Raw genomic sequence first — 26,769 nt, 5'->3', positions numbered from 1 at the left:
ATTAAGGACGTGGTACATTGCCGGATAGTGACTATGCCATCCAAGTTACAAGTTCACTGCAATTACATGCTACACTAAGCCGCCGGGCCACGGCTAACAGTGATACCAGTGCGGCTATAAGGACGGACCACGCTGCCGGATATTGGTCACATCATTGAAATTACTGGCACAGTGTATAACACGTTGCAACAAGCTGCCAGGCCACGGCTCTACAAGCGCGGCTGTCCACAGCAGAGCCGGCGGAGAGACAGAATGTGAGGCTGACGTACACAGCCACATCACAGCTGGCAGGAGCAGTGATCCCACTGCATTGCCAGAGAACGTATTTATTACAGCAAACCGATCTGCCATCTTACGGTTGGTGATTTGATCTGTGTATGAATGACATATATTGCCTATACTTGTTAGAATACCTCCAGTATTCGGTGTGTGAGAAATCACTACATATCCACGTTACTACTAGTATTGGCAGTAGTGGACAGTTACATTTTTTCACCTTGCAGGCATTGGCTAATAATACTTGACTTTTAGTTCACTGGATACTTTGTATTCTCAATATAGCCATTAGGAGGTACCCTGTAGCTATACGAGATACACATTATTTCCAGCTGGTTTCTGTGCCATTGTACTCATTCTAAGCTGATTCCTAGCTATAAGCTTATATGCCAATTCTGTGTAGAATATTTAATATATGATAATATAAATGTGACTGCATTTTATCCTTATGATCTTACTATTGTATTGTAATTTTTTAGATTATGTATTAAATACTATTACCACTTTATCATAGTGGTTGAGTTGTATGTATTGGCAGCACTTTTGCACCTCATTTCTTATTGTACGATTGCATATGCAGCTTGTGTACTTATTGCGTGCTACGAGGTTAGCAATTACTAAGTAAGGTCAGTACTGCTGTAATTCTGCGTGAGGGGCTGATGGTACTAGATGTTACCGATGTTTATGGATGTTTGCAAGGTATTACAGATGTGAGATAGTGGGAGGCAGTGGGTATCTCTATGATGGTAGTGCGACGGCATTGCAATTGCAATCATTAACATATTTTCGCAGCAGACCTGCGTGCGATTACGGAGCTGCGATCGCAATAGAGATCCTTAATGAATCAGGCCCTATATTTCTAACTGAGTCCCACAGTATAGAAACAAAGACAGAGAGAAACCTCTTCATTCCTGATAAAACAGTTAACCTAGGAAACCTTTTAACAGAACTAGAACAAGCTCAGTGTCTCCCACTGCATTCAAAGAATAGGATTTCTCTCCAATATAACAATCCCATTTTCTCACTCATCAACTGGGGGACACTGGACCATGAGAAATTTACAAGCTTCACCTACGGATGTGTATGCTGACTAAGTTGCAGCACCTTTATTTTATTTATGTATTACCAGTTATTTATATAGCGCACACATATTCCGCAGCGCTATCCTCATGAAAAATCACATAAGAAACGCCCTATCCTCGTGAAAAATCAGATTTGCAAGACAGAGGCTCCAGTTCTGACACCCTTCAGGCCGTGGAAATGTCCAATCGAAAAACATTTTCCATGGGGAAAAAAATTAATTTTGCTGTTATCAGTGGTGCAAAGAGAAGTTGTTGTAATACTGTCAAAAATAAATTTAAGCTACACAGAGGACACAAGACTGGATGCAAAAGGTCAGGTAGGAGTGCCACCCTCCTTTGGAAGAAAACAGAAATCTGGACCTTCAAGGAACTCAATTTTAGCCTGTTATCTAAACAGGAGCCAGCATGCTAACAGGAAAGAGACTGAAACATGCTCGGGGTGAGGGACTTGCCTGACAAACTAGTCGGCCTCCCTTTGTCGACCCTGGTTTGACACGGTCAATGCCATTTTGTTCTACCCAACAAATTTGACTTCATTGAAAGAAAGCTTTTGGTGTCTCTGTGATGATTGATAAAAGCCTCTGTGATGTTGTCTGACAGAATCCTTATATTAACAAAAAATAACCCCAAAAATTTGAGAACATTATCAGAGAGACCATGCTCTGAGTAGAAAACTGGCTGAATGATAATCCAAGGACTTTAGTTTCTGTGCCAACTCCTGGCAGTGCAAAGTCAGAGGTACTACTTTGATGAAGAGATTAGATTAGGGATAATAATCACCTTTCTGTGTCTAAGGAGAACAGACATGACCATAATATATTTGTATCCACATGTGAAGCTGTCACCACATCCAAAATAAATCAGCGCAGACCCTGAAGCATGCAAATAAACCTCCTAAAAATTCTACCTGTCCTATTCATGCCACTGATGACAAATCACAATGATTGTGTCTGTCTCTAATGGATCAAATACATTGGTTTTAGTTTTTGAACCAACAAAATGTTTCAGTACACACTTGTCCCCATATTCTAATGGCACTGGGATAATTACACAGAGTCACATGACCAAGCCAGTTTACTATAATCTGTCCTCCTGCAAGCCTTCTATGAGTTGCTCTGAGCACTTTTCCACTGCATTAATGTTCCAAGCAGAGACCAAACTGGAACTCAAGAAGCACCAGCTGCTACATAATCAACATAAAAATTATCTATCCATACCATACTCATACACTACTGTATAAGAATAGGAATATAAGTGATTTTAGCAGTGGACAATAACTAGAGATGTGTCATTTTTTTACTGATGTTTCAGTTGTACTTGTGCCAAATAGCCCCCTATCACTTTTTTTTCTCAAATTGTAATTTTTATTTGCATAATTTAATAACATATAGAAGCGTCAAAACTACATTGCTAGCTTACCCAATGTACAGTTCATGAGTGGTTAAAGTAGCAGCGTCTCTGGTGCACTGCGAGTGGTTTCTCGTAACATCTGTGATGCGTCCGAGACACAAAATTTTAAGATATGGCTGCGCTACTTCTCTCGGAGCGACCCAGTCCTGCTGGACGTCACGTACCGTATGGCGTATGGACAACCAGTAAGTGAGGACACATCTAAAGAATTTCCACTTAGGTTTGATGCAACTACAACACAACGGTTTAATGGATCTGCAATCTGTGTGCAAGCTGATACAGAAGATTGTTTGGTCCATGCATTGCAGAGTAATTATTGTAATTGTTTAGAAACACAAAATGAAGAGATTTTTCTCTTCCTCTTAAAAAGCATATTTCCATACATCACTGACTCTGTACCTTCTAGGGAGGAGCACTAAGATTTAGGCCCTACTGAGGACCAAACTCTGACATTTCCACAATAAAGCCTAGAGCAGCTCTCTGGAATCCTCTCTAAATTTTACTTTTCTACTTAGGATGACACTAAATCAACTTATTTTGTTATGTTGCTAAGTGCTTTGGCTGAATGTACTATGATGCAAGAGATCTCATGATTATTATTTTTTTTTTATTTTTACATTGAAGCAGAAACACCATTGAAAACATAACGTATATGTGCAGGAATCAAACATAACAATCAGCATGCACAGGTAATAGAAAAACAATACGTAGCGCGTTTCCAAAGGCGCTCATTATCCGAGAACAAAAGGACGGCAGTAGTTAAGACCCAGTCAAATATAGGACATGTACAATATAGAGGGATTAATGGAGCTCAAATCTTGTGTAAATATACAATACTCAAATACAAGTGCAATTAATTGAGAGGTGTCCAGTGCTCACCCATCAGGCAGCGTGATAGGAGGATCAACCAAGAGATTTTGGGTTTCATACCATTGGGTTGGTCGCATACTGTGATAAGTTTGAGATTGTATTGAGGTATACAGATACGCTCTTTGGTGCCGCAGCACTTATGGCAAGCAATAGTCTCCTCCTGCTTGGAAAAATGCTTAGAATAGCTCTCTGGATAAAATGACACATAATTGACCAAGTGGGTCTCAGCTTCCCACCTTACCCTCCTCCAAAAGCTTTGGATCACGACATTCCCAAATACTGGGATAGAGGTCGGCCTCCTCCTTGTTGCGTCTGGGGCTAACATGACAGTCGGAGAGACCCATTCTAAACTGTCTGCGAGGGAACAGATAAGTCCTATGATGCACATTCAAAAACAGTTTGTTACATGTGTTAGTCAGTAGTGTGCGTGATCTCAAAAGTCCCTGAACCAAATTAATGATAGAAAGGGTTGGGAATTGTGTCAACTATTGGCGCATCCCCTGACTGACCAAGTCATGAGCAAAATCCTTGCATAAGAAATTATAATAGAGGGAGATGGCCTTGCGCAAGCATGAAGGGGATCAAGTGCAAAATTGAAGTGGAGAGGAGACAGAGGGCAACCTTGAAAGGTGCCCCGACCCAACTCTAAGGGCATACCACATATACCATTGATCAACAAAGATGTAGAGGGAGAATGGTAAAAAAGCGAAGCAGCCAAAGTCTGTGGCAAAATCACTATGGCAGAGAACCTCAAAGATATGGGGCCAGAGAATTGTATCAAATGCCTTGTGTGTATCAAGGCTGAGGAGCATGTTTACAGCGCGAGTGTCTTTGGGTTAGAGAAAATTATGGCCAAAGCTGCACAAATACCAGTCTACCTGCCACAAATCCTAATTGGTGTTTAGTCAAAATAGTGGGTAAAATTGTCTGTAGAAGAGTTGCCATAATGTTAGGGAGAAGCTTAAAATCAATATTCAGTAATGTAATGGGACGATAAGAACTAAGGAAGAGGGGGTCCTTCTCCGGCTTGGGCAGAAGAATTGTGTGAGAAGCATTAAAAGATCGAAAGGGCATTTCAGTGAATGTCCTGAAAGAAATCCAGGAAGAGCGGGGAAAGATCATCTTGTAAGATTTTATAATACTCTCCCGAGTAGCCATCTGGACTGGAGGCCTTATGGCTAGGCAAGGATTTTATAATATCTCAAAGTTCCTGGTCAGTAATTTCCAGCATGTAACGTTGGTCTTGAGTGAGTTTAGGCATTCGGCTTCATCTAATAAAATCCCCTGTTCTTCAGGATCCATTGACTGGGGAAAAGGGGGGGGGGTATATAGTGAAGAATAATAAGTGTTAAATAGAGACAAAATGGCTTGAAAATTGGTAACAGGTGACTAAGTGGCAGGGTGGAGGATTTCCGTGACTTGCTATAGTGGCTAAAAAATGTCTGGCCTTGTTACCCCATCTATAGTATTTATGAGTGGAAATTTCTAAGCTATGTATTAAAAATTTGTTGAAAAAGGAAATCCTCTAACCATAGACAGGCCTGTTTGTAACAGCCCAACTTATTGGGGAAGGGATCTAAAGTATAGTCATTAAAAGTTTGGGTAACAGAGACAAGTAAGGAAGCACGGTTATTCCCACCTAGTGTTTACGTTTGACCATGTAGCTGATAATATGACCTCATAAGACCGACTTTGAGGTCTCCCACAGAAGCCCAGGGTTGAGTTCTCATTATTTTATTTTAAAACACACAGATAAAGCCCTTGTTCTCCCCAAACACGACAGGGTAGTTAAATAAAAAAAACAAAATACAAAAAACAACCAAAGCCAAAAAGGGCAGATATGGAACAGCATTTAACCAGATATTGACAGATACAAATGAACTCATGATTTGTAAAGAATAACACAACACTAAATGTAATCCACCTCAGCTTTAAGTACTTTTGTACTTCTGGCACAGTGCTTGGTTTAAAATAATTTTTAACAAATAGCCGAAATTAGGAGGAATTATATGCTACTTAAAGTCTGTTCCTCCTTCCAAAGCCACACAAGTCAGCAGTCACCATGCCTAGTGTGGGGAAGCCTTTGCACAGCCTAAGCCTCGCAAAGCCCAGCAAATAAGCAGTCACCATGCCTAGTGTGGGGAAGCCTTTGCACAGCCTAAGCCTCGCAAAGCCCAGCAAATAAGCAGTCACCATGCCTAGTGTGGGGCAGCCTTTGCAGAGCCTAAGCCTCGCAAAGCCCAGCAAATAAGCAGTCACCATGCCTAGTGTGGGGCAGCCTTTGCAGAGCATAACCCCATCTGAACAGTTGAATATGACAGAAAAAAGAGGTGGGGAAAAAAATAGATACAAAGTGCATAATATGGGGCAGTGAAGCAGGTATCACATCATCAGTATACATGCAGAAATAAAGTGTCTCTCGCAGAACAGTTCATCTAATTGCTCAGAAGGAGGAAAGGAAAGCACCAGCATTTTGTTTCTAGTAAGCAGCATATTTTCAGACTAACTATCCAGGTGTAGTACCCCGCATTCATGGGCACAGAGGAGGAGAGCTGGGACACAATGCTTGCTTTAGATTGTTTTTAGTAGAGAGCTGAAATCACTCAGGGTGAAGGGTGCAGCATGTCAGAAGCCATTACAATGGAGAATGGCCCCCTTGGGCCACGACTGTGCCTGGTTTTAAACTGACCTCACAAGCATAGCCAGACTGGCAGGTCCAAGGTGTCAACCAGAAGCGGACCACCGTTTCCCACCACATTTTAACCATTAAACAGCTTATTGTTAGCACAGACGGATGCAGCACTTATCTTGCGCTCGGTCTAGCACTGTTGCAGTTCTCCAATGTCATGGTAACAATACAAGGCTTTTGGTCACTACTTCTGTCTGCAGTGAAGGAGTCTCCCGGGAAACATCAAACTGTCGGAAACAGTGTTGCAGATGGTGGTACTGTTACTGCACCTCCTCAGACTGCTGCAAATTGTAGACAACCATGCAAGGATGACTGGCCCACGTGACCACTGCAGTGGTTAACTCATACAATAGATACAGGCTGCCGAGTCAAAAACACCTTGGCGGAAATGTATCAAACCTTCTAAAAAGCAAATAGCAGCCAATCAGCTTTTAACTATAATTTATCTAGTGTATTCTATAAAATAATAGGTAGAAGCTGATTGGTTGCTATGGGAATCTTCTCCACTGGTTCGGTTTTCCAGTGTTTAGTAGGTTTTATACATCTCTCTCGTTGTATTGAGGACACCTTAATAATTGAAATCCTCTGCAGGATGAGAAGGTATAAAAAGGAATTGTAGAAAATGGAAATATATGTAGTGTGAATGTCCTAAAGGAGGTTCTATTTCCTATGGTTCAGTGACCCCCAGTGGATGAAAGAGAAACAACAATTTCACTTCTTATATTAATAAGTACATGGCACATTGAGTCAAAAGCATTTTACACGGGATGCGATCAGCACGTTGACTGTCAAAATGTTGACACTCACGTCAACTGTTAGCTGTCACCATTTCAACAATGTCGACGAGATAACATGTCAACTTATGCAAAATGACGACATGTTCATAATCCTAAAGTTAGGTTTAGGATTAGGGACATACTTACCGCAGCAACAGCAGTTTTCTGAAAATAAGCCGCAATCCTCAGAACGATAGCCATCCGCCAACTTAGGGTACCTACCTCCGCTACCACCCGAACAGCCGTACAGAGGATTGTCAGCATGTCGTCATTATGACCATGTTGACATTCTAACAGTCGACAAAACATACTGATCCAATTTTACACGACTAAATAAAATAACCTAATCACAATGGGTTTGTGGAGTGCCTAAAATGCAAATATAGCAGTACAGGTAAGTGCTAGGTACACTCCACTAGTTTGTATCTAGTACATTATTATAACAGAATATTATAATTGAGGTAATTTGGTTATATCAATACGCCATGCAGCGTGACTTGCCTGGTCCTGTGCTACACTGCTAGCGTTGGGCATCTTTTTTTTTTTCTTACCGAAAATGCGTCTAAGTCGCAATGCGATGTGACTAGGACTCACAAACAGCCTGTACTGAGTCTGTATATGAAGCACAATGGAAAAAAAGCTGCGGCCGCTACCTGTAGCACTTCGTATACAGATTCAGAGACTCAGCCGCATAGTAATAAGTGTTTCTTATCAAATTAATCAGCAGTGTCTGCTTGCCCGTCCTAGTCGCATCAAATTGTGACTTAGTCACATTGTCGCAGAAAAAAAAAAAAGACTCGCTCCGCTAGCAGGGTCTCACGGGACCTAGCGAGCCGAGAATTACATAAACACATTTGTCCAACTATTAAATGAGCAACAGTTTATACAGTATGACTGTATTGAAGCTCTACAACAGGAGCATTCTCCCCCCCACACCACCAACACTCGGGGCAGTGGAAGAGGAAATTAGGACCACAGAACATTCCATCTCTCTGGATGGAGTACTAATCGTTCACAGTGAAATGAGAGCAGAACATGGTTGGAGATACTTACTGATTGACGTTTGCTATGGTGTCCATCCAACTTCGGACGCGCACTTTATTTCTAACATTAGGCGGGTTGCTAAATTCATGTATGATGCACATGTGATAAGGGTATGGTCCACTGAATATCTTTCTTTCTAAAGTCAGTGTGTCCACCTATTTGGAAAGAAAGATAATGCAAAAAAAATAAAAAAATGAACAATAAAAGTTCTGCTTCACTGACAGCACACTCACAGCTTCAGTTACAGATTTCCATATGACAGAGCAATTCTAAAGCAGCTTTCACCACAGTTCTGCTTATTAAAGACCTTACTGCAGAAGTAAAAGTTTATACTCCTTGGATTTGCACCGTATCGTTTCATTTTAATGGAAAAATAAAATTACCCATTTGTTTCAGTCAAATGTAATTTTCTGGTACCTTCATTGAGCAGTGCACAGTGACACAACACATACACAAACACTACAAACATAACGGTTGATGATCTGACAGGTGTCGCAGTGAACTGTGTAAAGTTTAGTATTAATTCCCTATTCTATTAAAAATACAGCATACTGGTTCCTAGAGCGAATAATGTCAGTCTCCATCTCACTTTCAATTAATTCAAATTTATGTGAAATTCTCACGTTTGGAGGATGACAGCAGTAAATTATTTCTAATGCATTCCTCTGCTACAAGAACACTGTTTAGTCTAATGGAAACAATCGCTGGTGTTCTGAATTGCCAATTGACCAATCTGTTATAACCAAAAGGTAAGAAGGGATAACTAGGCAAAATTACATCCATCACCAATATTGTGCGACATGAACAGATAACGTCTCATTAAAGAAATCGACAAGACCATTTTACATATTTTAAAAGAACTTGTACAACAAACTTTTCATTTTAATTAAAATTACTTTATAGTCTGAACACTACAATGAAAAAAATATTTGAATATAGCAAATTGTTCTTGGGGCTTACATGTTTTCCTCCTGGAACAATTTTAGCTTTGCAATGAAAACCACAATTAAATGTATCATCCACTTCAATCATAATAATGGCTGCCATAATACCTGATCACCAGTTAAGATAACATATTTTGCCTGTAACGAATATCATATTTATATTATTGGTTGATTTCTTCAGTGTCTTGCTTTTGCCCTACATTAGCGGGTAAGACTGAGAAGGGCCCCTTGCATTTCTATGGCAGATTATTGATGAAGGAAGCTTGGAATTGTGTTCGCCATACAAGGCAAATGTTGCATACAGTAATTTGACTTGTTGTCTACACATAGTGATGAGAGTCATTGTGTGCACTGAACCTTTATGAATGACAACGTAACCTATTTACTAAGTATGCCACCAAACAGATTCAGTTAGAAAACAAGGACATTTAGGCCCCATACTCAAGTTATGTCACAATCCATTTAAATTTACAAGGACACCAATGGGACAACCTGAGGCTAAATTAGCATTAAAATAGTAGAATATTTGCAGAGCAAATAAATGTAACCCTTACAGTGCCAACAAAATAAGGACTAACATTTAAAAAACTTGACAATAGATGACACGAGTCTCACATTATTTGCTTTCAGTTACTGTCAGATTCATCTGCATGAATGAACCCCGCATACCAAAATATATATTTAAAAAAAAATATTAAATTCACTGATAAATCCTTTTCTTTAAAATACTTATTTTCGGATTCAATATTACATGGCAGCCCTTGCAATGGGCTGTATCCAAGCAAAACAACAGGGCAATAAAAAACCGAGTCACATATGCTGCATAATCATACAATTATTAAAGTGGCTTTCTGGAGAACACGTATGGGTCATTTCATGTCAAGTGGATCAATTTTGAAGATCGCCCTCCCCTGCTGATTGTGTCCTGCAGTCTGTGACAGTTGCACCCACCCCCACCTTGAAGGCCATAGTTTTGCTACTATTGCATATTGTGAACTAACATTTTTCCCAAAGTTAGTCTGACCTATATGCCAACCTTCATGTAAAATTCCATCAAAATTGTAGATGGTCAGGTGGGAATCCCTGGTCCGTTTAACACATCTACCAAACTGAGAATCGGTAGACGATCATGTATCCATCTGTTAATGGCTAGAAAAAGTATGGCTAGAGTCCTAGCCTGCTTTTTTGTAGAGCTATATCATAGAAGCCAGAGCTTCTATGCCTCACTTTCAAAGCACCTAATTCTCCCCTCCTACGTATATAAAATAATCTCAATCCACACTGACTCACAAACTCTCTGCTCTTCCTCTGACTGCCGCTTTGCCTCCTCCCTGATTTCCACTTCCCACATTGAAGACTTCTCCTGTGCTGGTCCCCCGCTCTGGAACTCACTCCCCTGTACCTACCAGAATGTCTACCAGCCTGCAGGGATTTAAACATGTCCTGAAAACACACTAGTTCATCATCACTAGTACGGTCCAATAAGTATAGGCACTCAGAAACTTTTCTGTACTACTAGAAAACTCTCTTGTTTGGTTAATAATGGAAAACCTGTCTCTTCCTTGAGATTTCTCATCCTGTGTCTCTTCTTCCTGCCCTCATGATTTTGTGCTGTGAGAAGACTCTTGGTACCTTCGCATTTCCTTGTCTGCAAACTATAATGCTGAAGATAACTTCAGATTCCCTATCCAAGCTAGCAGCTGTCTTTGTTGGATCACCCCTTCAGGTCATTTCCACTGGAACACCATCAGTCTTTTCTTTAATTTCCTTATCTCTTCAGGTTAGGTCACAACTTGTTTACTATTTACCATAGTATTCTCCTGAAATACCGGCTAATGCAAAGGGGAGTGAACTGGGAGCGACAACTGAGGATTCCATAAACTGACCAAAGTATTCTGTGCAGGAGTAATTGGAATACAAAACCCTAACTCTCTCCATCCAGTTCCTAATTAAGCTCCAGTCGAACCATCCTCAGCGTTTAAATAAAATTGTGTGCAAGATAGCACACACAAAGTGAATTTGGTACTAGCAGAAGCAGATAGGAGTTTCCAGGTATCCAGCCCATCCATGGTTCAACAGCATTGTACTGGTGTTTGAGACAGGAAACACTGAAGAGGAGGAAATCCCATATATACCATCACAAGGGGTGATTTAGAAAACTACCTGTCTCTACATACCTGGAAAAGAAGCTAACCCATTGTAAGGGCTGCCATGAAGAACTAAAGAGGAAAGACGACTTACACCAGCACCATATGCACTACTTCTGTCAGTGAACCTTGCATCAGCTTCTGTTTTCTCCATCATCACTCACGGCAGAGATTTGGATCTCTAAGAAGGATTCTTACATGACCGCTGCGATCAAAGTTATGAGGGGGAAAACAAAAACATGAAGCAGATGCACATCTCGTACAGAAGAGTTGTAAATCCTCTAGAATGCACTGGGTAACTACAAAGGTAGGAGTATTATTACTTTTGAGTAACAGTAAGGTTACCTACTGCTGGTGGGTCTTCATAATTAGAAAAAAGTTAATATGCAAATATACTGCACATTCTATTGGACAGCAACCTATATCTAGTTACTGATCCATGTGCCCCTATGTCTACACGATAACGACAACTTTATTAGGTAACAAACAAGTGTCCAAATACATACTGTACCTCATCATTCCACATAAGACAACCATCCCAAATGCTAAATAACCCACTAACCCATACAAGGTTCTCAATAAAATGTATCCACCAGCAACATTTTTACAACAGTCCAACCCCAAATTATGTGCCAGCGTGAATGGCATATGCGTGCAAAGCTGGACATATATGGTGCATATCTACATTCATCACATCTATGGTTTTGTATTTCATAGATTTTCCATTTGGTATGTAGGATTTTTATAGATTTATGTCAAAAGTACAGTTTTGAAGCAAAGGTGCAACAATGTAGTAAAGAGTATAAAAGCTTAGAAAACATTCTTTAGGTTACATGGTTTCAAGAAATATATCTGGTTTATGAGGTAATTGCAAAGTTCTGAACTGAAATGTGCAGATCTTATTGCAGGGTGTGGTTTCTGTGGAGAATTTGCACAGAAGCATTAATGTGTTTGGGTGCTGTGTCAGGCATGTCTTTTAGAGGGCTCATTTAGAATACTGATTAAGTCCAGACTGTGGTTGCTTTATTGCATCCTAACAAAACATGTTGTGCTTTTCAAGGTGGAGATTTGAATAAAATGACAGATTTAGGGGTTTATTTACTAAGTGACAGGTTCTGAGACAAGGCACTTCCGATCGGATTTATGCCCAAAATTTAAAAAGGCAATGCTTTTACTACCCATCTTTTGCTAGTAAAATCATTGCCATCAGGCATATACACGATCAGAAGCGCCAGGTTTTAGAACATGACACTTAGTAAATAAACATCTTAGAGCTGGTAGGGGTAGACATGTTAGCTGAATTCTAAATTGCAACATTTAAATAAAGCTACTAATATTTATTTGCCACATGCAGAAAAAGACATTGTCCTCCCTGCATGCACACAATAACTGCATTTGTACCTCAATCTGGAATGCTCATGTGCAAACCGGTCCCATTCAGCTGGAAGTACTCTCAACGAGGCCCTCAGCCTAAAGCACCACTTGTATATGGACATTTCTTTCTCGGATTTATTCCACAAGAGCAGCTTTATAAAAGAGCATTTTTTTTAAATGGCTCAAAGTTCTGTCTGACACCTGTAAGAGACTTACTTGCTGCATGGGACGTAGGTAGATGATGCGATTCCTCTCAGGGGGCATTCTAAGAATCTGGTCCAGTACTTGCTCCATATTAAGTTTCTTACACTGTGCATAATCAAAGCGATTGACAATGGGAGCATTTTCTACTTTTAAGTGCTTCAGGACACGGCATCGTGTTGCTGAAAAATAATGCAAGCATGCAGATTTAAAATAAAATCATTTATTGTCTGAAAAGATTAAAACAAAGTTCAGGAATGACCTTTATTTGTCCTTGTTTTCTATTCTCTACTTAAGCTAGGTACATTGGACATATAAACATGTAAATAAAATAATTGTATAGCATCAGTAGGATCAGTTCCCACACATGACTGTATTAGTGGTCTGTTGATTGTAAGTGATTACAGTGCATCATGTTAGTATTATGGCCACACACAGTGAACATGTGTAGTCAGCTTAACATATGCACACATCAAGAGGAAATGTTATTTACGTGCAATATTTTGCATATAGAGAAAATGTATTCACCACTGATTTCAGGGAAAAGTGGCATTCCAGCAAACAAAGTATAAAACATGATTTCATTTGTAAGATTGCAAGATATATTTTGGAGAAATCAGAAGGTGAATGCCCACAAGCAATACACTCACCATGGATGAACATCATTTTGGGGCAATCCTTAAGAACCAAATCAGTGATGCCACAGTTAGTCAGAGTAATACCCACAAGGTTCTTAGATTTAAGGTTCAACACCTACAAAAACAAAAAAGGCTGCAAAATTAGCCTATAGTATTTGCTACATACTGTGCCATCTGCATAAAATACTACAGATCATAGAGCAGAAAGACAGTTTATGACAGTGTTGGCTAACCTTGACACTCCAGCTGTTATGGAACTACATAACCCAGCATGCACTGCTACAGTTTTGCTATTAGGGCATTCTAAAACTGTGGCAGGGCATGCTGGGATATATAGTTCCACAACAGCTGGAGTGTCAAGGTTAGCCAACACTGGTTTATGAGAACAAAGAGACCATGCCACCTAGTGGACACAGTTACCAAATATATTACTTACTGTAATGCAAGAGCTAAAGGATCCTGATAGGAATAAGAGAATACATGCCAAAATTGCTAAGAGAGCACATTTCTGGCGCTGGTATTATGAGCGCTGGCATCCTGACCACAGGGATGTCAACTACATCCTATATACAGATGTGTCTGCACGCACTGTGGCTTCAGTTGTGCCAAACAGCCCCGCTTGGTGCACCACGTCCCAGGTGACTAGGCTCTTTTTTGCTTAAGAATAAGAGTTATGGTCTAACATTCCTTTGAAAACTCTTTCTCTTTGAGGTTCATAGGGTCCACAGGAAATACCTTGGGGATATATGGTTTGGAAAAAACCAGGCACCAAACAGTCAACATTTTCCGGTCCCAGGATGCACTGGGACCTCTCCCATATATACCCCACCTCCGGCCACAGGTCCTCAGTTCGTAAACAAGCCCATTGACAGAAGAAGTAAAGTGGAGAAGGATGTAAGTACACATTACACTAGAAACACAATGAGGAGGGAATCAGTGACAAGAAGGAGCAGATCCCACAGAAGCCAGGTGCGTCAGGGAGGGTGCCCTGTGGACCCTATGGACCTCGAAGAAAGAGTTATCAAAGGTATGTCATACCATAACTCTTATTTTCTTCTTCAGGATCTATAGGGTCCACAGGAACTACCTTGTGGGTGTCATAAAGCAGTTCCCTTAAGGGTGGGGACGTTCCTGAGCAGACAGGAAGATTCGCCGCCCAAAAAGAAGCATCTTGAGAAGCTAAAGTATCAAATGCATTGAATTTGATAAAGGTATGGACGGAAGACCAAGTGGCTGCCTTGCACAGCTGTTCAGCCGAGGTGCCATGTGAAACCGCCCATGAAGGTCCCACAGACAGAATTGAATGTGCTATTACCCTGCTAGGAACAGGGAGATCTGCGTATTAACTTGAGATATAGTCATATGCAGCCACCGAGCCAGAGTCTGCTTGTTAGTTGGCCAACCACGTTTGTGAAAGCCATACAAAACAAACAGTGCATCTGATTTTCTGATGGAGTTGGTACAATCCACGTAGATACGAAGAGCTCGAACCACATCCAATGAAGTTTCATCAACAGAAAGCCCTGGCGACTTGAAAGCCGATACAACCATTTCTACATTTATATGAAAACGGGATACCACTTTTGGAAGGTAGCCCACCCGTGTGCGAAGGTTAGCTCTATTCTGGTGAAAAATCAAATATGGGGGCCAACATGAGAGTGCCGCCAAATCAGAGACCCTGCGAGGAGAAAAAAAGAAGAGATAGCGAGGAGAAAAAAAGTGTCAACAACTTGAGGTCCACTGTATTCAAAAGTTCAAAAGGGGAAGCCTGTAGTGCCCTGAGAACCAAAGACAAATCCCATGGTGCCACCAGAAGAACAAAAGGCGGTTGCAGATGGAGAACACCCTGAAAAAAATGTTCTAACATCCAGCAAGGAAGCAATTCTACACTGAAACCAAACTGACAGCGCAGAAACCTGTACTCTCAATGTGTCCAGATGGAAACCAAGGTCCAATCCCACCTGGAGAAAAGCCAGAACACGAGAGACCCTAAAAACCTTAGGATTAACTCTTCTGAGGGAACACCACTGAAAAAAGGAATGCCAAATCCTGTAATAGCTGCGAGCAGAGGAGGGTTTCTTTGCCGCAAGCATCGTATGAATCACTGAGTCGGTGATCCCTTTGGCTCTTAAGATGGAAGACTCAAGAGCCAAGCTGTCAAAGACAGACGAGGTAGGTCCAGATGTAGGCAAGGACCCTGCACTAGCAGATGCGGTCATAGGGGAAGTGTGAGTGGAGTGTCTGGAGAGACATGTCAGGTCGGTGAACCAATGGCACCTGGGCCAAGTCTGAACTATTAGAATCACCTTGTCACCTTCTTGCTTGAATTTTCTGAGAACTCTTGACAGAAGAGATATTGGATGGAACAGGTAAGCTAACCTGAAATCCCACCCCACTGCCAGCGCATCCAGGAAGGCAGCTGAGGAGGTCTCTTGTTCTGGACCCGTACTTGGGAACTTTGTAATTGTGCCGTTAGGCCATGAGATCCACCTCTGGCAGTCCCCACCTGTCCACTAGGAGCTGGAAGAAATCTGGGTGGAGAGCCCATTCTCCTGCATGTATGCCCTAACGACGGAGGAAATCTGCTTCCCAGTTGAAGACTCCTGGAATGAATATTGCCGAAATTGCTGGAAGATGACATACTGCCCAAGTCAGAATGTTTGCCACTTCCCGCATGGCTGTTCGACTCCGCTTGAATCCCTGATGGTTGAAGTAGGCTACCGCCGTCACATTGTCGGACTGGTTCTGAACAGGCCTGTGTGAAGGAGGTCTCGTGCTAGACCCAACGCCCTGTATATTGCCCGCAGTTCTAAGATGTTTATGGACAGGCGACTTTCCTGAGACGTCCACCTTCCCTGGAAAGTGCGACCATTTGTCACCGATCCACAGTGGGCGACCCTAGTTCAGATGAGCCATCTGAAGCCACCATGCTAGGGAGAGCCGAACCTATGAGGAGACTGATCATCTGAGACTTTATCCACTGATACTGACCGTTCCAACGAGACAGACTCAATAGTTTTAAGGGCCTGGAGTGGAACTGAGCATATTCCAATATGTCGAAGGTGGAAACCATGGATCCCAGGACCTGCATTGCTGACTGGACTAATATTCTTTGATTGTGGAGCAATTTGCCCACTGCAAATGTAGAGCTGAAATCTTTTCTACTGGTAAAAATATCCTCTGCGCCTGAGAACCCAGGAGTGCTTCCAAATGTATCATCTGCGGAGTTGGAAAAAGGGACGACTTTTTCCAATTGACAATCCAGCCGTGCTCATTTAGGCAGGCCACTGTCAGCCGGAGATGATGAAGCAAAATCTCCTGAGATTGTGCCAGTATCAGAAGGTCGTCCAAGTATGGAAGTATTCTGATCCCTTGTCGTCTGAGATGAGCTGTCATGACCGCCATCATCTCGTCTGGCTTGACAGCTGGATGTCTGGCAGCCCAAGTTCCTTTCCTGCTGTGGCTTGGTCGTTCTGCGGGAATTCGACTGCCTGGAAAATTACTGTCCCTTAACCTCCCGCTGTAGCTGAAAGGACCAAAAGGAAGACTGTCTCTTATAAGTGGCTGTTGATGGCAGCCCAGCAGACTTTGCCGCTGCCACCGTAGCCACTATATTATCCAATTCTGGACCGAACAGGCAGGGACTCAAAAGCTTTCTTGGAACTCATAACTGCTTTCCAGGATCTTAACCAGAGAGCTCTAAGAACTATAAACGAAGTTGCCGATGCTCTAGATGCCATATATGCAGATTCCTGCGTCTTATGCCGCATCCCCTGCGTAAGATGCTGCTTCCCGCATAAGAGAGATAAGATAATTGTTCTTTCGCAGCATCTGGCATAGTCTCTTCTAATACCGCCATCCACTCCTCCATGGCCTTGGCTACCCTGGCTATCGCCATAGCCGGACGTGAAATCGCCCCAGATAAAGAAAACACTGATTTCAAACAAGTTTCTAATCTCTTATCGGTAGCGTCCTTAAGAAAGACTGCAGACAGAATGGGCAACGTGGAACTCTTAATTAAATGAGTTACGTGAGCATCTACTGTAGGAGGAACTTCCGACTTATCACATTCACTCGCAGAAAATGGATATAAAGAGGATAACCTCATTGTAGCATGGAACCGTTTATCCGGACTATTCCATGCCTCAGCCATGAGTTCCGAAAGCTGTTCAGACTGGGGAAACTCATCTTTAACCACCTTCTATCGTCTAAAGAGCGGCGCTTTAGACCTAGGGGGTGCCTTACTATCCTCTATATTTAATATGGATCTAACCGCCCTTACCAGAGAGGGAACATCCACAGAGGCATGATGATCCTCTTCATTATATACAGATTCCGAGAAGGAACCATATGCAACATCCGATACAACTGAGTCTAAAGGCTGGGCGGAATGACCCAAAGACCTCTCTTCTGGCCCTGAACCTTAGTGGTTGTCACAATTAATAATTTGTGAAAAAGATCAAAAAGCGCACACTGTATTATACACACAAATATATCAATATATATGCATAATATATAAATATATATGTATACATACACACATACATATATATATGTATATAATATGATTTCCAAATTAGCGTACCCCACTCGCAGAGAAAGATACATTCGAAACGCGTTGTATGTGAGGTATGTGCAAATTTGGGAAAAACGAATCTCTCAGATCCTTGAAGTATTAAAGGTATTTAGATGGTTATGCATCGATCCGGACGATTGTATTTGATACCATCTTTGTGTCATCATTACCATAATTGCTTTTAAGAGAATGATGTTTTTTCGGAAAATTCCAGATTTGGACATTTTTTTTTTTCTTAATATTCATTGGATATTTTTTTGGAATAAATTGCGTTTTAACCCTTTATGGATATTGAAGTGAATTATATGTGAAGAGTCTATGATAAAAGATATCATTATATGAGGAATCTACATATTCCCTGTGTGAGTACGGTAGGTATCTTTGATGGAAAAGATACCTTGATATGCTTTTACTACTATGTTTTAATGTGAGTGGGGTATGCTAATTTGGAAATTATAAATACACTTTGGGTGGTCCCATTTTGATTGACCTGCACAATATAAAGATACCGTTATATGTGGTGATTGCATCCCATGAATGTAAGTCTCGGTACATAATTGTGCACTTTGGATATAGTCTCTGCATGCGGGATATGCCTCCATGTGTGATTTATTACTGGAGAGAGTATTTGTTAAACAATCTACACATAGTTGGTATTTCTGTTTTCTTTTATGTTTACATCGCCATTGAGGAAAAGAAAAACAGCTGGACATACAGAAGAATTCTTTGTGATCCTTAGGAGGTTTTTTCTGGACTATTACCAAATAAATATATATATATATATATATATATATATATATAGATTTGTGGGTATAATACAGTGTGCGCTCTTTGATCTTTTTCCAAAATTATTCATTGTGTATATTATATTTTCTTGTATTGGGCAAGACCGGGATAGAGATTGGAGCTGACATATACTGAATTTGCGCCTCTACATTGTCAATAATTTTATATTTATACTTAGTGGTTGTTAGTCTATCCACCTGCCTAGGTTCTAGAGAGGCAGACTGTTGAACCATACTATGTGTGAAGGAACTCCCACAGTAGGAGGCAGTATAGGTGATGCAAAGCGGTCTGCTAAATGCGACATAAGCTGTGACAAGGAGACCCATGGTGGCTCTTGTGCAGGGGCTCGCGTGGATGGGTGTGCTCCTTTACAACAAAGAGCACAAAAGCCCTCCTGAATGAAATCCTGAGGTGACAGGCCTGCCTGACAGGATATACATGACACCAACACTGGGGCCTCAGCCGCATGTTTACCTTTAGCCTTAGACATACAAAATAATGCAAAACATTACTTTTTTTATTTTATCCCACACCTGCTCAGAGGGATGAGTAGAAAAGCAGTGATAGAAATACCTGACACAGGCAGTATACACACACAGCAGCGCTAGCACAAAGTCACATACAATGCATATACAACTTTTAGTTGCAACTGGGCTCTGAATCAACTACTCAAGACACTAACAATGTTGATTGGTAGGATATAGAGTGTTATATACCTGGCCCCCGTGGTAGAGGTATACAGGGAGATCCCAACACCTCCTGAGACCAAGCCGCTTTCACGGAGCGATGAAAAGTGGTTAGTGAGCGTCTCATATAAAGAAGGGGGCAGAGCGACCCAGACGCGTGAAACCTCCATAGCCCGGCGTCTGAGCCGGGGGAGGGACTGCCGGGGTGAGAGCTTACCTCCCCCTATGCTGCACAACCACGGGAACGCTGGCCTCCCAGCAACAGAAAGCGTCTGAAGCCCGTCCCCGGCATCAGGCGATATGGCCCCGGTGGTCTAGTTGAAAGCAGACAGAACCGGACCCTCTCTTCCCGGTGACCTCCGGATGCAGTCAAGGCCAAGGCATCGCGGCTAGCAAACTCCGCCGCGACCCTGCCGAAATCACCAGACCACACAGGTTAGCGGTGTCGCAGTGCCGGCGTGGGGTAAATGGAGTCGCAGCACAGCCGGCTCATACAACGCCTTGCTGCAAACCCCCCCCAAAAAAACTTAAAACTGCTTAAGCAGTCCTGCCTATTCTAATGGTGCGTCTCCTGTCGCACCAAACGGAAAAACCGAGGACCTGTGGCCGGAGGCGGGGTATATATGGTGGAGGACCCAGTGCATCCTGGTTCCGTAAAACGTTGACTGTTTGGTGCCTGGTTTCCTTCACACCACATAACTGATTCTAGCTATCATCTTCTAGAAGGTGCTAGTTAAATGTTAAGTAGAATCTGATTGGTTGCTATGGGCAGCATCTCTTCTAAAACTCACTTTTAAAAACTCTCACTTTTGTAAATTTACCCCTAGGTGTATGAGGGCACATTTGTATGGTAAGTGAGCTGCATTCTACAACAAAGAGTAAAATGATTGGAGTTCAATGGAATCTATACAGCTTAACTGAATTTAAGTTAAACTTACCTGCACATGGTCATCCTCAATGACTGGATCACTGGTACTTGTGGATTTATCTGCAGTACGTTTCCTCTTCACAGCTTTTCTACTTTTTGGTGTTGATTCTTGGGGGGGAAAAAAGCTATTAAAAATAAAATTCTGGAAACTATTGCATTATAGGCTTTTGCAATGGGAAAGATCACATACTCTGCCAAAAGCAATCTACCAAAACATTAATTGTAAGGAACTCACCTCCATCTGACATCAATGACACCTGAGAAAGCCTTGTCCGTGCTCTTGTGAGAGGCCTCTGTGAATTCTGTACGTCCTGCTCTGTCCGGCAGCATGCAGGTGATGCACTAGAATCCAGCCCTATACCTGAATTAGTCCTGTGTGCCCCACTTTGTGGAGTCCTGAGTGTGTACTCACAGCCATTTCCTGGAGGGGTCTGACTAGTGGAGGGCTGCTGTCCTTCACAATTGCCACTGTTTCGTCTTTGTGACTCCAGTTCCTGATTCATATTTTTTGAGCAATGGGAACACAATGTGCCAGGTTCTTGCCTTTGATCAGCACTGAGCTCACAGTCCACTGATCTACTGCATGTACATAAGTCTACTTCTTCAGCAGCATCACGACTCTCGTTCAAAGACTGATAACTGTCCAGATTTTGGGGGTCAGTGTCACTGGCATTTATGACCCCGCCTGCTGCACTCACCTCAGTAGAGCAATCTTTACCTTTGTTCCTCTCAGAAGGGTCACTGGCCGCTTTCATATCAGCTTTAATCTGTTCGCTGGTTACTTGACACCCTTTCTCACAGCTACTTTCTTCACTTGGCACGGTCTGCTCCATTGGACTCTTGATTGCAACATTACACTTCTTACGTAACGGGGCTTTGCCTTTACCACTTACAACTGTAAAGAAAATTAATTAATTAATTGATAAGAAAATAAAATGTATAAACAAAAAGTAACCTATTGTAGAGTCTTACAATTTCTTAGCAGCCAGTTCACAAGGCATTTTTCTTCATACTCACAATTAAATCCATTTATCAGATGTCCGCTCACTAACAAAACCCCTGCCCTTCCTGCTTCTGGATAGTTTATCTGTAGTTAAGCAAGGAAAATAAAAAACCTGCACACTGAAAGAGGAGGTCGACAAAATCTTTCTGGGTGGGTTAGTTTGTGTTAACCAGAAACTCACTGGAGAATATAATTTAAGCATAAAAGGGAGGCAGAGAAAGTGGCAATGCAACCCATAAATTGGACCACCTTGGGGACTTACTTACTGAAGGCACCCTGAGACAGCCGCACCAAAATGAAAAAATCCAGCAAAAGTGTAGTGGGACCAGGGCTGTAGCTAGGGTAGTGCGATCGGTGCCATCGCACAGGGCACCACAAGTCAGGGGGCGCTGTTTGGGCCTGTCAAATTTCTGTTCATTATCATTCTTGCTTGTATCTTCCTCTTATTTCATCCCCAGCATCTCCTGGCCTCTCCTATCTCTGCCATGGCCCTTTTTTGGGTGCATTATGTCCCTTTGAAAAATGAGGGGGCGCCAATGTTCTTTCTGGCACAGGGCACCCAAAAGTCTCGTTACGGCTTTGAGTGGGCCTACAGGTCATCGCTCTGCAGACCTATTCTACCAAAGCTTCATGACACACCCCAGGAAGGGGAAATAGCGTTGATGGCATTGGTTCTCACTCCATGAACTAAGTTCTCCTAATCCATCTGGGGATAGCAACCTCCAAGAGTGTAAATACTGCGGAATTCCTTGTTACTGTAGATGTACATCTGCTAACCGTGGACCAAATTGTAAGGCATGAAGCATTGCACTGTTCCTAAGCTGGAGATATCAGAACTTCACACCAAGCTCAGGGCTAATGTAGGATGTGCTCACCACCTTTGGATGTAAGGAAGAAACCATCCTAAGAAACCCTTACCTTTGTGAAATGTCAGGTGATTAGTAGGAGAAAGTGGTCACATCAATCACACACAGCAGAGACAACTGGAAAGAAGTAAGCTTCCAGTCATAAAAACACAATGGAGATACTTAAAGGGGTGAATTCAATTAAGTGAGAAGGACGCAAGTACAGTGCACGTCTTCTATGATTTTAGGAATATCTGAAACAGAATGTTACAACAATCTGTTCTGAGGGGAGCACAAATGACTAGATTAGTGCTAGTACCTTCTCCCACCATCAATATTTGTCTGGATCTGCAAGTTCTCTTGATAAGTGCTAATTTAAGGGCTTGTTTTGACAGAAAAAAAACTAAGTAGTTAAAGGGAGTTCGGAAGTTGACTCTGGTTTTAAGAGTACTGAAAGTTCACTGATAGGGATGCTGACAGAATCATTCTTCATATTATGAGGAAGAGCCCAAATCAAGTTGTTAGAAATACTCTCTCAGAGTCTAAATGTCAAAGGGAAGAGGAACGCTGTTGTTTCAAGGAACAAGGCACCTTAAGACCTTCAACTTTTCTGGGTCTGTAATGGACTGAAAAACAATCTAGGCCATAAAGTTACTAGGACAAAAACTATCCAAGGTAATTGGTCTTCCCCCAGGATAATTAGGTAGCGAATGTGGTACACAGATCGCAAGGGAAGCCACCTTCTCTATGATATTGGTACAGGTAGTGCAAAGGTAACTTTATTGTCCCTCTGAAAATGTTACATGGCATTTAGCCGAGCCCACCAAGGTTGAGAGAGTTAGTGCCCTTGTCCTTGTAAGAACTCTTGAGAAATGCAGTCTTCTAAACTTTTGTGGCACCCTCTCAAGTGAATGTGAGCTTCACTTAAAACCTGCTACACTAGCTAGAGAGAAAGAGAAGGAAAATAAAACTATTCCCTGAAAATAGGGAGTTCCAAATAGGCATAAGTCAGTCCTCCTATGACAGATATACTGTGCACCCTGGGAAGGTTGGACTGATAATAGATGGTTGCAATGAACGCTGTATCAGGCAGATCTAATCTTTAATGTATAGGGCAGTGGTTCCCAAACTTTTTTGAATCACGGTGCCCTGGAGTATCAGCACTGTTTTCACAGCACCCCTAAGCTAAAAGTTTGTTATTGAGAAATTTAGAAGAAAATTAAGTAAAGTATTTAAGTGTAGTAAATTGTGCTTATCTGTCATCCTTAGGTTTAGTTATGTGGTGGTGGACAGGTTTGCGCTTCTGTTTGTCCACATATTTACATTACATTGAACAAAAATAATTTAATTTGGTGCTGGACCACCAACCTGAGGCACCCCTGCAAGTGTCTTGAGGCACCGCAGGGTGCCACGGCAGACAGTTTGGGAACCACTGGTATAGGGATAAATTGTAGGAATAGCATGTCAATTAATTTGAGTGTGCTATTAGTTTAGGAGCAGAAATATAATATGGCTTAACCATGAACATTGTAAGTGTTTTGAAACCAATAGTCTGCAGGTTTTAGAGAAAATAATTTCTCCATCAATAATTTCATATTAGATTGACACATTGTACTGCTACACAGTGCAATATCATAGAATACATGATTATAATATCAGTAATACCAGGAAGGCGGTTATATTACAAGCAATAATGTGGGCCATACATCTGCCGGGAAATTCCACCAGTCATCTATGCGCGGAGTCGATGATCGACAATTTCCCTGGGGATCGGGAAACTACAACGTCTTACAAATATCCAATTTGCAGATTCCGATCATTTTAGGGCTGGAATCGACATGTTGAAATTGTCCAAAATGCTAGATTTTCACGATCCCCCGAATATAATCTTTCGGAGAAGATAGTAATAGTTATTTATATAGCACATACATATTCTGCAGCACTTTACAGGGAATATTTGGCCATTCACATCAGCCTCTGTCCCTGATTGCCAGCAAATACTGCTGGAGAGAACTTTCCCTATTATAATATAAAACTACCAACACAAATACACAAATAATACCTTGTGTAAAACTTTACAGCATTTGGAGAGTGAGCACTTCCCATAAAAGGAGAATCCGAAGTATAACATCAATACTAAAGCTAGGTACACAATAAAGATTTGAGAAACGATCCACATTTATTTTGTATCTGAGAGATGAAACGATTCCGAGAAGATCCGATTTCCAGTACACACTACTTAATTCTCTTTCCGATCCGAAGGATTATCTGCCCTAAAGATCTTCAAATGAAATATCAGGTACAAAAATCGGACTGATAATGTGCACAACCATCGAGCCCTCAAGGCACACTAACAGTCCTGGTTTTAAGGATATCCATGCTTGAGCAGAGATGTTTAATTAAAAATCACTGAGGTACTAATTAAGTCACCTATGCTCAAGTATGGCTATTCTTAAAATCAGGACTGTTAGCGATTCCTTTGAGGCCCATGGTTGGAAAACGCTGATGTACACACTACATTTCAGAATGAGAATTGCTCCTAATTTCCAATATCTGTTCGGTTTGATTATTGCATATCGTGCACCTAGGGAGGGAACCTTTTTTCTGCCGAAGGTCATTTTTAAATATAGAACATTATTCGCAGGCCACGCCCCCTCTGTGTGACATCACACGGGGGTGGGGTCACAATCATTGGTGATTATAGCAATGTCCAGAGCATCCTGAAGATGCTCCGGGAAGCTGTGATGGCAGCGGTGTGACCATCTGAACCGTCTTAAGGATGCTCCAGACGGCACTGCTGCATAGATTCTAGCTGCAGGGTACCAGATGAGGCTAGCAGAAAAAAAGCTCCGAGGGCCAGACCAAATGATTCCGTGGGCCTTATATGGCTCCCGGGCCTGAGGTTCCCCATGCCTGCTTTAGAGTAATGAGTATATAATCTAATAGCACCTTGACACTTCGTTATATACATAATAATACCTGGTGAATGTAGTGCACAGCTAATTATATACATGGTATTACAGCATTTAATTTTTGGAAATAATACAAAACATTTCAATCACCCTTATTTCATAAGTTACACTCATATAGTCCATTTTAAATATCTTGCTTTAAAACTTAATGATCTTGGTCTTATAATATGAGATATGGTAAGAACTTACCCTTGTTATCTCTATTTCTACGAAGTCCATAGGTTCCACAGGATACCTTGGGGTATAGGTGTGACGTCAGTCATCGGGCACCAAAGAGTTAAGCTTTCAGCCTCCCAGGATGCACTAGGTCCCCCTCCTATACCCCGCCCCCGAGCCAAGGCATCTCAGTTAGTTACCAAGCCATAGGCCGGAGGAGGAAAAGGAAGAGAGAGAACAAAGATCTGGACACATACAAGAATCACATTCTCACCAGAGACGGAAAACCGGTGACCAGAGCAATGCCCATCTGCAGCACAGGTGCGACAGGGCGGGAGTCCTGTGGAACCCTATGGACTTCGTAGAAATAGAGATAACAAGGGTAAGTTCTTACCATATCTCATATTTTCTACTTCAGGGTCCATAGGGTATCCACAGGATACCTTGGGGATGTCCCAAAGCAGTATCCTTTAAGGGTGGGGACGCTCCTGTGCAGAAAGGAGAATCCGCCGCCCGAAGGAAGCATCCTGAGAGGCGAAGGTGTCAAACCTGTAATACCTCACGAAGGTATGGACAGAGGACCACGTAGCAGCCTTGCAGATCTGGACTGCAGAGGCCATAGGCCGGAGGAGGAAAAGGAAGAGAGAGAACAAAGCTGAGAACAGAACAAAGAGAGAACAGAGCTGCCCACGAAGGACCCACAGACCTAGTGGAATGAGCCTTCACAGAAGGAGGAACCGGCAGGCCTTCATGAAGATAAGCTTCAGAAATAGCCATACGGATCCAGGCTGCCAAAGTTTGCTTTGAAGCAGGCCAACCCTTTTTACGGAAGCCATAGAGGACAAACAAAGCGTCCGACTTCCTAAATGAAGAAGTGCGGTCAACATAAGTCCTTAAGGCCCGCACAACATCCAAAGAGGCCTCACCCACGGAAAGACCCGGTGAGTTAAAGGCCGGAACAACGATTTCCTCGTTAACATGAAACTGGGAAACAACTTTGGGAAGAAACTCGGGCCGAGTGCGGAGCACTGCCTTGTTCCCATGAAAAACCAAGAAAGGGGGTCTACAAGAAAGAGCCCCTAACTCAGAAACACATCTGGCCGAAGCAATAGCCAGAAGGAAAACAGTCTTAGCTGTTAGCCATTTAAGATCCACTGAGCCCAGTGGTTCAAACGGCGGTCCTTGGAGAGCCCTCAGGACCACAGCCAAATCCCAAGGCGCCACAGGTGGAACAAAGGGCGGCTGAATGCGGACAACACCTTGCATAAAGGTGCGCACATCCGGGATTGTAGCAATCCTATGGTGAAACCAAACAGACAGGGCCGAAACCTGTACCTTCAAAGAAGCAAGGCGAAGCCCATGATCT

General features: G+C 42.1%; 1 protein-coding gene across 3 annotated transcripts in view; it reads right to left on the bottom strand.

Moving 5' to 3' along the window:
• Positions 1-26,769, bottom strand: part of FBXO38 (F-box protein 38) — a 95,079-nt gene that overhangs the window by 5,519 nt on the left and 62,791 nt on the right. For all 3 annotated transcript variants that reach the window (XM_088475770.1, XM_088475768.1, XM_088475769.1), the window contains exons 15-19: positions 20,663-21,322; positions 20,438-20,535; positions 13,464-13,566; positions 12,829-12,995; positions 8,157-8,302 (exon numbers count right to left, since the gene is read on the bottom strand). In XM_088475770.1, coding sequence (XP_088331896.1) covers positions 8,157-8,302; positions 12,829-12,995; positions 13,464-13,566; positions 20,438-20,535; positions 20,663-21,322 — 1,174 coding nt within the window. The remainder of the gene's footprint in view (positions 1-8,156; positions 8,303-12,828; positions 12,996-13,463; positions 13,567-20,437; positions 20,536-20,662; positions 21,323-26,769) is intronic.

This window comes from Taudactylus pleione, unplaced genomic scaffold (genome assembly GCF_031769625.1).
Source record: "Taudactylus pleione unplaced genomic scaffold, aTauple2 ptg000178l, whole genome shotgun sequence".
Classification (NCBI taxonomy): Eukaryota; Metazoa; Chordata; class Amphibia; order Anura; family Myobatrachidae; genus Taudactylus; species Taudactylus pleione.
The sequence above is the reverse complement of the archived record's forward strand: the minus strand, read 5'-3'. Positions and strand labels throughout refer to the sequence as shown.